At 47.4% G+C, this 13,165-nt stretch overlaps 2 protein-coding genes across 2 annotated transcripts; one reads left to right on the top strand and one right to left on the bottom strand.

The window, feature by feature from the left end:
• Positions 1–3,451: 3,451 nt before the first annotated feature.
• LOC120940532 lies at positions 3,452–7,313 on the bottom strand (the record flags this gene model as incomplete). Its single annotated transcript, XM_040353458.1, has 1 exon — positions 3,452–7,313. A coding segment is annotated over exon 1 (2,862 nt), but the record flags the coding sequence as incomplete, so codon positions are not given.
• A 1,023-nt stretch (positions 7,314–8,336) lies between these two features.
• Positions 8,337–10,580, top strand: LOC120940533 (E3 SUMO-protein ligase ZBED1-like). Its single transcript, XM_040353460.1, has 2 exons — positions 8,337–9,813; positions 10,014–10,580. Exons 1-2 carry the CDS (start codon positions 8,362–8,364, stop codon positions 10,500–10,502), a joined length of 1,941 nt encoding a protein of 646 aa, XP_040209394.1. The 5' UTR covers positions 8,337–8,361; the 3' UTR covers positions 10,503–10,580.
• Positions 10,581–13,165: the final 2,585 nt, after the last annotated feature.

The raw sequence follows: 13,165 nt of genomic DNA, 5'->3' as shown, positions 1-13,165 counted from the left end.
CTGTAGGTTTGTTAAAGTGGAGGTTCACCCCAAAAACTTTTTTTTTCACATTAGATTGAGGCTCGTTTTGTCTAGGGGAATCGGGTGTTTTTTTTACAATCGAAGCAGTACTTACCGTTTTAGAGATGCATCTTCTCCGCCATTTCCGGGTATGGGCTGCGGGACTGGGCGTTCCTACTTGATTGACAGGCTTCCGACGGTCGCATACATCGCGTCACGATTTTCCGAAAGTAGCCGAACGTCGGTGCCGTATAGAGCCGCAGAGACGTTCGGCTTCTTTCGGCTACTCGTGACGTGATGTATGTGACCGGCGGAAGCCTGTTAATCAAATAGGAACGCCCAGTCCCGAAGACTATACCCGGAAGCGGCGGAGAAGATCGCTCTCTAAAAGTACTGCTTCGATTTTAAAAAAACTACCCGATTCACCTTGACAAAATGAGCATGAATCTAATGTTAAAAAAAAAATTCGGGTGAACTCCCGCTTTAGGTAGAATATGTTTGTAATTTTGAACTGGTACATTTTTAAAGTGTAGCTCCAGCCAGAAACTCTATTTTTAAGCTTTTTGGAAAACATAGGGAAGGATTATCACCCATGTAACAGTTGTTTTGCTGTCTGTGCATCTGTTCAGAAGATTTCACCTCACTTTCTGTCCCAATGACAAATGTTTTTTTTTTTTTTTATTTAGTTTTTTTTACTGAAACAAGGATTGGTGATAAAGCATCAGTGGAGAGGAGACACCACTTACAGGAGAGAATTTCCCTTCCTAGGGGTAGATTTCCTCTCACTTCCTGTTGTATCCTTCCATTTGCAAGTAGGAGTCGTTTGTAAGTTGGATGTTTGAAAGTAGGGGCCTGCCGTATATACTCTGCAGAAATTTGGGCCTTAGGTGTTGGTGTTTCTACAACACTGTAAGCCCTCACAATTACTCTTGGTGGGCGCAGGAATGGGCCCTGCTGTGAAATATTAGATCAAGAATTGTAATTACATGCCTCTTTTGAACAGGGGCAGAAAAATTGGGCCTTAGCCACTGGTGCTGGTGCCACAACACTACAACACCTCACAGATACTCTAGTTAGAGCGCAGGAATAAGCCCTGCTGCAAAGTATTGCATCAACAATTGTAATTGCACGCCCCTGTTAAACAGGGGCAGAAAAATGGTGCCTTATCCACTGATGGATGTTCTTACAAGCTATCAGCATGATCATTGAGGAGGAAGAGGATAGTCACTCAGCATAACAGGATAGTCACTCAGCATAACAGGATAGTCACTCAGCATAGGCAGTCTTGAAGGGATCTGACATTTCAAAAAAAAAATATTAGGATACATCAGCATCAGGTGCTTGGTAGCTGGTTATGATCCAAGACTGATTAATTTTTATGAAGGTCAGTTGATCGACTGAGTTGGTTACAAAGCCTCCAGCAGCACTGAATGTGCGTTCCGAAAGAACGCTTGATGTAGGACAGGCCAGTACCTCAATTGCATACCGTTCAAGCTCTGGCCAGTGATCCAACCTCAAGACCCAGTAAATCAGAGGATTTCCGGTGGGAAAGGTGTCCAAGTCTGATCTTGCCCCTAGGCACTATGTAAAACAGACGCTGGCGATGGTTGCTAGAACCAGTCATATCTTGGGGGTGCAGACTAAAAAATTGTCTGAACGCATCGGTCAGATGGCCACCTTCTTCACCGCTCCTTCTTTGACTGACCGACGCCTCAGCAACATGTTATCCAAGACCAGGATTTTGTAACCTCCCAGTCTCTGGGAACTCCTTGCACAGACCTTCCTGCAAGGCCTCGGGAAGATGTTTCATTCTCTGTTCCCTCTGCGCTGGCAAGATGAGGTCTGCAACCATACCTCTGTAGGAGGGTTCAAGGAGGGTTGCCAGCTAGTAATGATCCCTCTCCTTGATAGCACGAATACGAGGATCCTTCCGCAGGCTTTGCAGGATCAGGGAGGCCATGCAGCGTAGGTTTGCTAAGGCATTCAGTGTGGAGTCCTCTGGGTCACTGAGGGTGACATGACTGTAATTGATCCCTTGAATACTGCTGCTGATGCTGAGTGCTAGGCTCCACCTCCATGCTGACACAATCCTCCTTCTCCTTCCTGTGTGATAGGTGGGCAAGCAGGAACACTGTCTGGATAAAGGGGGCCTTGAGAGGTAAGAAAGTCCTCCTCGTCCTCCCTCTGTTCTGCCTCAAGTGCCCTGTCCATTATTCTATGCAGTGTGTGCTCCAACAGATGGATAAGAGGGACAGTGTCACTGATGCATGCATTGTCACTGCTCACCATCCTTGTGGCCTCCACAAATGGTGACAGGTAGGGATGAGCTTTGTGTTCGAAAATCGAGTGACGCGCCACAGCCCATAATTCACTGCGGCATTGCTGGCTTATGATTGACCAAGTATGCACTATGACCCGCATGCTTGGCCAATCACAGCGCCGTCAGTACAGAGAGCCGTAATTGACCAAAGCCAGGGTGGCTTTGGCCAAATATGGCTCAGGGCTTTAGTACACGCTCCACACTATAAAAGGCCGCCTGCAGGGCGGCCTTGTGTAGTGTGTTGCAGCGCTGGTTAGAGATCAGTCAGAGAGAAAGAGAGAGAGTGTCTTTTTTTCTGGCTAGATAGAGCAGGCAGGCTAGTCAGTTAAATTTACAGTGTGTATAAGATATATATATATATACATCCCAGGTGTTGTACATATATTTATATACTGTATAGTATTATATACTGTATAGTAGTTGTGACGGTATCGGTATGATATCCCCGTCAACGTTCCCTTCTTCCCATAAAAGAAATCACAGCAGCACCCATACATGAGCCAAGGCTTAATGCTGGTATAACACAGAGTTTTAATAGTAAGAAACCAGAGTTTATATGTGGTTACAACTGTTACAATGACAAATCTCCGCCCCCCTCACACAGTGGGGGGTCTTCAATACAGCTCCTTTGAAATAAAGATATTTCTTTGAACTACTCAGTAGCTAGCCGGCTCGGCACCGCATATAGAGAGATAATTATCACAAGGAAGCAATCAGCATAATTAACACAAGCCACTTATCTAATCACAGTAACCAGTAAACACAGGGCTAGAACAATTAACATTTGAAACAGGGCTGGCTGCAGAAGAGTAATTACAATTAACAGCCTTAAACAAGCAGGGAGGATTAAACTGAAGCATATAGGTAAAAAGTCCATCACAATGCATTTGAAACAGGGCTGGCTGCAGAAGAGTAATTACAATTAACAGCCTTAAACAAGCAGGGAGGATTAAACTGACATATAGGTAAAAAGTCCATCACAATGGCCCCCCTTCTTCTCCCTGCTCCGGAAAAGCCTGTTGGACCTTTCCTGGTCCAGTAGGGTTGACGGGTTCAGAGCTTTTAGTCCGAGGTTAACTCCGTTTGGCGTGACAATCCATCAGCATTCCCGTTTTGCTTGCCTGGGCGGTAATGAATCGTAAAGTCATAGGGCTGTAAGGCCAAGCTCCAGCGTAGCAAACGTGCGTTGTCCCCTGAAACCCGGTTAAGCCACACCAAGGGGTTGTGATCGGTGATGAGAGTGAAAGCCCGGCCATAAAGGTAAGGTGTGAGCTTTTTGAGTGCCCATACCAAGGCCAAACACTCTTTTTCAATGGTGGCGTAACTGACCTCCCTTGGCAACAGCTTCCGACTCAGGTATGCCACCGGGTGCTCTCCTCCATCCTCCCCGATCTGGCTTAGTACTGCCCCCAGTCCAAACATTGAAGCATCTGTGTGGACAATAAATCTTTTGTTAGGATCTGGGGTAACCAACACCGGAGCATTAACCAGAGCAGTCTTTAGGGTTTGGAAAGCCACCTCGCATTCCGGGGACCACAGGACTTGTCGGGGTAGCTTCTTTTTGGTCAAGTCGGTCAGGGGTTTGGCCAGGGCGCTATAGTCGGGTACAAAGCGTCTGTAATAGCCGGCTGTGCCCAAGAAAGCCATGACTTGTGTCTTGGTGTGGGGAGTGGGCCAATTGGCAACGGCCTCGATCTTGGCCGGCTCCGGCCGTTGCTTACCACATCCTACTCGGTGGCCCAAATATTGTACCTCCGCCATACCCAAATGACATTTGTCGGGTTTCAGGGTCAGCCCGGCCCCCTTGATCCTATCCAATACTACCCCTACGTGTTCTAGGTGCGCTTCCCATGTATTGCTGTAGATGGCGATGTCATCCAGATAAGCGCATGCAAAGCTCTGGAGACCCCCAAGTAACTGATCCACCATCCGTTGGAAGGTGGCCGGGGCGTTCTTCATCCCGAACGGCATAACCCGGAATTGGTATAGGCCGAACGGGGTGATGAAGGCCGACTTGAGTCTGGCATCTTCTGCTAGAGGAATCTGCCAATATCCCTTGCATAGGTCTATTGTGGTCAGATACTTCCCTGCAGAGATACGGTCAAGCAGCTCGTCCATCCGAGGCATCGGATAGGCGTCCGTAACTGTCTTGTCGTTGAGGCGCCGGTAATCTACACAGAAGCGGGTTGTCCCATCCTTCTTTGGCACTAAGACTACCGGCGAGGCCCAAGGACTTTCTGAGGGTTCGATTACGCCTAGCCGAAGCATCTCATCTATCTCCTTCCGCATTCCTTCCCGGACTGCTTCGGGGATACGGTAAGGAGGCTGTCTCAGGGGTGTCTGTCCTGGAGTCTCCACCTTGTGTACGGCTAGGCGTGTGTATCCAGGCTCCTGCGAGAATGTGGCCTGTTTTTCTTCTAGTAAGCGGCCAGCTTGAGCCCGCTCTTGCGGCTCCAGCTGTTCACCTAGCTGGACTTTCTCTATCTGGGTCATCCCTTTGCTACTGCCCAATAGGTCGGGAAGGGGTAGGGTCTCTGTGTCTTCTCCTGCTGGTGCACAGATAGCGGCTACCTCCTCTGCCCGTTCCTGATAGGCCTTGAGCATGTTGATGTGAAAGGTTCGTTTCACATCTTCATCCTCGCAACTGGCTATCGTGTAGGTAGTGTCGCATATCTGTCCTATAACTTTATAGGGGCCCTGCCAGGCAGCCTGGAGCTTGTCAGTTCGGACCGGCCTTAATACCATGACCTTTTGGCCTATCTGAAAGCTCCGGTGCCTAGCCCATCGGTCATACCATACCTTCTGGCGCTGTTGGGCCGCCTGGAGGTTTTCTCGCACTGTCTGGGCTAATTCCTCCATGCGATCCCTCAGCTCCAGGACATAAGGTACAACCGGGGTCCCCTCAATTTCTGTTTGCCCCTCCCAGTGATCCTTGATGAGATCTAAGGGCCCCCTCACCCGCCTCCCATAGAGAAGTTCGAAGGGTGAGAATCCGGTCGATTCCTGCGGTACCTCTCGGTAGGCAAAGAGAAGGTGCGGCAGGAATCGCTCCCAATCCTTGTACGCCCCTGTGAACGATTTCAACATTTGCTTTAGCGTTCCATTGAAGCGCTCGCACAGGCCGTTAGTCTGGGGGTGGTATGGGGAGCTAGTCAGGGATTTAACTCCACAGGTTTTCCATATCTGCTGGGTTACCTCGGCCGTGAATTGGGTACCTTGGTCGGATAGAACCTCCTTGGGAAAGCCTACTCGGGAAAATACTTTAACTAGGGCCTCTGCTACAGTCTCAGCCTGTATGTTAGAGAGAGCTACCGCTTCGGGGTAACGGGTGGCGTAGTCTACTACGGTGAGTATATACCGCTTGCCGGAACGGCTAGGTTGGGCCAGGGGCCCTATAATGTCCACGGCTACCCTTGTGAATGGTTCTTCAATAATGGGCATGGAAACTAGTTTAGCCTTTGGGTGGTCTCCCTTTTTACCTATACGTTGGCATACCTCGCACGTTTGACAATACGCCCTGACGTCGTCGGATACCCCAGGCCAGAAAAAGTTCTGGGTTATCCGATACCCTGTCTTGCGTATTCCCAAATGGCCTGCCAAGGGTACGTCGTGCCCAATCCTCAATAACTCCTGCCGGTACTTCCGGGGAACTACCAGCTGGCGTTTTTGCTTAGGCCCTGGGGCATTACCCCGGGTCTCGGTGAGCCTGTACAAGCGGCCTTCCTCCCAGATAAATTGCTCCTTCTCTAACCCCCCTTGGCCCCTCCTGGCTTTCTCTCGATACTTTCTGAGGGAAGGGTCTCCGGTCACCTCCCGCCCAAAGTCCTCTGGGGTGTCCCAGGGTAGGGGTTCCACAGTCAAGGGTAGGTTGGGTTGGCTTACCTGGGTCTCAGTAGGAAGTAGGGCTGTCGAATATAATCGATGCAGCGATGCATCGCGATTCGACCCCCGGCGATTCTGCATCGATGCGGTTGCTTTAAATAATCGATGCATGTTGATGACGTCAGCGTCGCGTCCGCCTTGCAGAGCCGAGTCGGAAAAAAAAGTTTTTTGGCGCCTTCTTTCCCGCCTCCCGCCTCCCGCTGACGTGACGACAGTGACACCCCCCTCCCCCTGTGTCGCACGTGTGAGTCGACTCGTGAGGAGGACTGGAGAGGAGACGGACGGAGCAGCACTGAGCACAGCGGACCCGTCCTCGTACCCCCAAGAGCGCTCAGAGTGTACAAAAGAAAAAAAACAGGCTGACAGTGTCTTGCAGGGGGACAGAGGAGGAGGAGACCGCAGGACTGGAGTGAAGGAGACGAGTGAGACCCGAGCTAGGCCGCAGCCACCGCCTGACACAGTGCCGCACACTCAGACACAGTGAGAGCAGCAGTGGCAGGCAGCACATGCCACATGGGAGCACAAACTGGTTAGTAAGTTACCCTTCTGCATTTTTTTGGGGGATTTTTATTATTTTTGGGGGGGGAGATGATGATCTGCTTCTGCACAATTGCACACTGTCTGACTGTCTGGCATATCTTTGTATTACTGTGATGCATGTGATCAGTGATCACTCACTAAGACCTCTAACTTAGTTTACAGCATTGCAAAAAGCTGCAAGTCAAATACACTATGTGTATTGAATACACTACAGTCAGTGGCAGCTTTTTGCAATGCTGTAAAGTTAGAGGTCTTAGTGAGTGATCACTGATCACATCATTTACAAAGATATGCCAGACAACACTGTTTGCAACTGTTCAATACTGCTGTTCTTGGGATTGTCATGTGGTTTAAAGCACAACTATTTAACAATATAACATGCCTGCCTGCCTGTTTGGTTACTTAAAAAATAAAACATTTTGACTGTTCTGTCCCATACATCTTGAACTGGGTATTTTACAATTTTTAATTTTACCCCCCTTTTCACTTTCCAGTTTCGTGATGCAATCAATCAATCAATTGCTATCTTTTTTTTTTAGGAGAGGGAGACCAGCCCATCCATTACCCGGCTCGCAGGACAGGGAGCTAGGCCGCAGCTGCCAGTGCCACACACTCCGAGTCCCTTCATCATCACAGGCAGCAGGAGAGGAGACCCGCAGGTGCCACGTGCCAGCCAGACTCTGCCACCTTGTTGTGACAGGTAGGTGACCATCACACAGATACACCACTCACAGAGACTGCAGCTGCTCACTGCCTGTTACCGTACCTAAAAAAAAAAATTGTCACTTGTGTCACCTCACCTGTCCGTTTTTCCTCACTCCTCAGGCTCAGTCCAGTCCACCACAGGCAGGAGGAGAATCGCTCCACCACCAGCAGCCAGCAGTGCCACCACCACCACCACCACCACCACCACCACCAGCACCACCGTCGTCGTTATCATCGTATCATCATTAATCAGGTAGGAAAACTAATAAACATCATCTTTCACATTATATTAAATAACTATGTCATGAAAGGTTTAATGAGTTTAAGTGACAATCACCAGACCATACCATTGCCATTTAATGTTGGCGGGACATGTTGTTGTTGTGTTATAGCAGCCAGTTTGTGATCTCAAATAATGCCAGTGTACCAGATTGGAGAAGGAGAGAGAGTGCGATATAACGTGACCGGCTGTCGCTGACTCTCTGAGACTGTGACCATTGCAATGCCAATGCATTGACCAATGACCATGACCACCACCAGTTGAGTTGACCAACCACCGGCGGCAGACGAGATGAGGGGCCAGGGCGCATTTTTTCTTTTACACATGATGAATAATGATAGTTGACACTTGACAAGTTGACAGCGACTGCGACTAACTGCGTGTGTGGGGGGGGGGGGGTAGAATAATAAATGAGGATTTTACATATCATACAATTACATACATACTAGAAAGAAACGTGTTACTTTTTCTGTTGATCTCGTGGCAGGCTTTAGGCTTAGTCACTCAAATTTTTTTTTTTTTTTTTTAAACTGACAGAGTTTGACAACATCATCGTCACGTCAAGACTTGTGTCATCCCTACTCACAAATTCACATAGATGCCTGGCATGCATTGCATTTGCTAGTAAATAAAAATGGCAGAAGTAGAACAAAAGGAACGAGAGATAAAAAATGCACCTAGCTTTTTAAAAGCAAACATCTGGGAACATTTTGGCTTTTATGAAAAAAGTGGGAAGCACAAATTGGACAAGTCATACGCTGTGTGTAAAATCTGTCACACAAAAATTAAATATCTAGGGAATACTACTAATCTGAGAAACCACGTCAGCCGTTTTCACCCAGAAATGCTAAAACCTACCACCACCACCACCACCAAGGAAATGAACCCAGATCAGCCAAAAATTGATGCAATGTTACAGTCAACTTTTCCGCCCAACTCTGAAAAGGTAAAGAGAATAACAAAAGCTGTGGCAGCTTTCATAGCGAAGGACCTGCGCCCTTACTCTGTTGTGGAAAACAGTGGGTTTCGCTACCTTTTGAAGACGATAGAGCCGCGTTACAAGATCCCGTCACGAAGTCACTTTACAGAAAACGTCATACCTGCACTCTACCACGAAACCAAAGCTAAGATAATTGCATCAATGAGCCAAGCAAGTCGAGTCGCAATAACGTGTGATTCCTGGACTTCAGTCACGACAGAGTCTTATGTTACAATAACAGCACATTATGTTAGTAAGGACTGGCAGATTTTGTCGCATGTACTGCAAACGAGAGCCATTTATGAGTCTCACACGGGTGCTCATCTGGCAGAGCTACTTTCTCATGTTGTGGAAGAATGGCAGCTGTCCGATAAATCTGTAGTGCTTGTGACCGACAACGCGTCAAACATGATAGTTGCAGCTCAAGTTGGAAAATTCCCCCATGTGAAATGCTTCGCCCATACACTGAATCTTGCATCCCAGCGAGCGTTGAAAGTGGCCACTCTCTCTAGGCTTCTTGGCAGAGTACGTCGGATATCCACATTCTTTCACCGCAGCACTAGAGCAAGCCACTGTCTAAAAGAGAAACAGAAATGTCTTGGCTTGAAGAATCATAAGCTGATAACTGATGTGGCAACAAGATGGAACAGTGCATACGACATGGTCGAGAGGTTCTTGGAACAACAACCTGCAGTCTGTGCCACCTTGCTGTCTCCAGAAGTCAGAAGAGGAGAGTCCGATCTCTGCACTCTAAACGAAACAGATGTGTCAAATGCAGAGGACGCCGTGAGTGCATTAAAGCCAATGAAGGATGCAACCATGCTGATGTCAGAAGAGCGCAATCCAACAGTTTCTCTCATTGCCCCTATAAATGCACAACTTCTCCAGAGCATGACAGACACGATGGGAGACACACCCATGATCCATGAGATCAAGAATTCTATTAGAACAGATCTCCAGAAGAGGTACAGCAGTGAGGCCGAGAAGAAGATCCTTCATACAGCCTCTGCACTGGATCCTCGCTTTAAGGGACTGCCTTTCATCCTCACAGATGAAGAAAGATTGGAGATATTTAAAGGAGTCACTGAGGAAGCTGCATCCTTGGAGGTAATTAAATTAATTTGAAGAATTCCATCATGTTTCTTCTTGAAACGACAGTAGCACTACCACGCTTCTGAATCTGATGCGGTGCGGGAACTGTACTGTCCGTTTCCTGTGCTTTTTCATCACCCCATCAGAATCAAAGGCATTGACATTTGTGTTTTTACTTATTGTTTTTTTTCCGTTTCTTTTTTGTTCAAACACAGATTACATCAGATGAGAGTGAGAGGACACAAGAGGATCATCAAGTGCCTAGAAGAAAACGAACTCTGGAAGAAGAGGACAGTTCACCCATCGAAGACAACCATTCTCCATCTCCACCATCTCCTCCCAAAAAGGCCAGATCGCTGCTCGTGAGTTTGCTGGGACAGTCTTTCACTGACACTGAAGGTACAATAGAACCCAAAAAGACCCCCTATGCCAAGGCTGAAGAGGAAATGGAAAACTATTGTAAAGCCCCACCTCTGCCTCTCACTGAGGACCCTTTGAACTGGTGGCGTGAGCATGAGGTCATATTTCCCCTCCTTTCTCGGCTGTCAAAGCAATACTTGTGTATCCCAGGTACAAGCGTGTCTGCAGAGCGGGTTTTCTCCACTGCAGGAGATGTGGTAACTGCAAAAAGAAGCGCCCTCAAACCAGACCATGTAGATCAATTGGTGTTCTTACAGAAAAATCTACATGTTCCCAAATGCTGAGCAGTGTTTTTAATTTTATAGATTTTGTTTATAGCATTGTCTCTGCCACTGAAATTTTTTATTTCTCTGTCTCCCCTGCCAGACTCCCCTTTTCCCTTCCCCTCCCCTTTTTCCCCCTTCCCCTTCCCTTTTCCCTTCCCCTTCCCTTTTCCCTTCCCTTTCCCTCCCCTTTCCCTCCCCTTTTCCCTTTCCCTCCCCTTTTCCCTTTCCCTCCCCTTTTCCCTTTCCCTCCCCTTTTCCCTTTCCCCTTTCCCTCCCCTTTTCCCTTTCCCTCTCCCTCCCCTTTTTCCCTCTCTCTCCTCCTTTCCTTTTTTTCCCTCTTTCCTCCCTCTCTCCTCATTCTTTCCTTCCTCCCTCTCTCCTCATTCTTTCTTTCTTTCTTTCTTTCTTTCTTTCTTTCTTTCTTTCTTTCTTTCTTTCTTTCTTTCTTTCTTTCTTTCTTTCTTTCTTTCTTTCTTTCTTTCTTTCTTTCTTTCTTTCTTTCTTTCTTTCTTTCTTTCCTTCCTCCCTCTCTCCTCATTCTTTCTTTCTTTCCTTCCTCCCTCTCTCCTCATTCTTTCCTTCCTCCCTCTCCCTCATTCTTTCCTTCCTCCCTCTCCCTCTTTCCTTCTCCAAGAGAAGGAAAGAAGGGGAGAGAGAGAGAGAAGGAAAGGGGAGAGACTAAAGGAGGAAAGGAGGAGAACTTTTCCTCTCCTCCGGCTCCTAGTCCTACTAGTCCTTTCCTCAATTTTACCTCATTCTTTCTCTCCTTTCTCTTTCTTTTCTTTCTTTCTCTCCTTTTTTCTGTCTTTCTCTATCTCTCTTTCCGTCTCCCTATCTCTCGTTCTGTCTCCCTCTCAGTCTCTCTCCCTCCTTTTACGTTTACCGCTCTCTGTGTCTGTCTCTGTGTCTGTGTGTATGTCTGTGTCTCTGTCTGTGTCTGTCTGTCTGTGTCTCTGTGTCTGTCTGTCTGTGTCTCTGTGTCTGTCTGTCTGTGTCTCTGTGTCTGTCTGTCTGTGTCTCTGTGTCTGTCTGTCTGTGTCTCTGTCTGTGTCTCTGTCTGTGTCTGACTGTCTGTGTCTGTGTCTGTCTCTGTGTCTGTCTCTGTGTCTGTCTCTGTGTCTGTCTCTGTGTCTGTCTCTGTGTCTGTGAGTGTCTGTCTCTGTGTCTGTCTCTGTGTCTGTCTCTGTGTCTGTCTCTGTGTCTGTCTCTGTGTCTGTCTCTGTGAGTGTCTCTGTGTCTGTCTCTGTGAGTGTCTGTCTCTGTGTCTGTCTGTCTCTGTGTCTTTCTTTCTCCCCCCCTTTCCCTTCCCCTTTCCCTCCCCCCTCCCCCTTTCCCTCTTTCCTCCCCCCCCTCCCCTTCCCCCCCCCCTCCCCCTCCCCCCCTTTCCCCTTTCCCTCCCCCCCTTTCCCTTTTTCCTCCCCTTTCCCTTTTTCCTCCCCACCCCTCCCTCACGACGAGTTACTCCAACTCCATCCCTGTCATTGTCAACAAGACCAGTTACTTAACGGTTAACGCCAGTTATGCCACTCTCGTCCTCAACGGAATGCACTCAGTCACTGTGACTGACTGACTGGTGGGGTGCCGTCGTGGCACTGGCAGTCAGACTGGCAGTGACCGCCTGCAGGTGACTGGCAGTGGTCGACAGGTCGTGGCAATTGCAAACGATCAATGAATGTAACATTTTGTTATAATATGTATATTTGTAATTGTATAATATCATATATTCTAAGTTCACTGTGATGATTAATCAGAATATATGATATTCTAGCTTTTAGCAGCACTGGAGTGGAGAGGAGATGGAGAATGGTTTTCTATTATGCGACTGTCAGTCCGATCCATTTTGTATTTTTACACTGACGTGTTTTTTGGTGTTTTCCCAATGTGTCTGTCATGCTCTGTGAATTTCTGACTCTGTTTAGGGGTTTAACCTTCAACCAAAAGAATTCTGTATTTAATTCCAGACAACTGACGCCCGCCAAGCCACCAGAGGAAGGCAAATCCTTGAAAGAATAAATTGAAACTTAAAACCTGGAGTAAATCTTTATTGGATCACACGAACCAAAAAAAAAACACACCTACCTGACCTCATGTTGTCTGTGGCTGTGCCACATTGCCCGCTTGTCTGTCTGACCTGCTGTGGCCTGCCCTTTACCAATCATTATTCAGTGTCATGTGTGTGTTTTCTTTTTATTTTTGGTATTCTGTGGTGACTGTTTGTGATCCCATAAAGATTTGTCCAAGGTTTTCATATTCAGTTGCCAATTTTTTCGGTCAAGGATTTTCCAGCTTCCTCTAATGGTGGCGTGGCTTGGCTTCAGTTGGTGTATGCGACTATGCGTGGTAGAGTGCAGGTAAAATTTTCTGTTAAGTCACTGTGTGACGACAAGCTTTTCAATTTCTAGCACTGGGGAGAATGGTATTATTTTTTAAGATTGTGTCGGACACAATCTTCAAAAATGTGTCCATTCCATTGAATTTTCTAACTTGATGTACTGTCTATCTTTTGAGTGTCAATTTTTAGGGGGGCTCAACTTAAAACCTCAGCCAAATATTCTAAAAGTGTATTTATTTGATTAAAGACAACTGACGCCCGCCAAGCCACCAGAGGAAGGCAAATCATTGAAAGAATAAATTGAAACTTAAAACCTGGAGTAAATCTTTATTGGATCACACAAATACAC

Source organism: Rana temporaria, chromosome 5 (genome assembly GCF_905171775.1).
Source record: "Rana temporaria chromosome 5, aRanTem1.1, whole genome shotgun sequence".
Taxonomy (NCBI): domain Eukaryota; kingdom Metazoa; phylum Chordata; class Amphibia; order Anura; family Ranidae; genus Rana; species Rana temporaria.
Note: the sequence above shows the minus strand (reverse complement) of the source record. Positions and strands in the feature narration are given on the sequence as shown.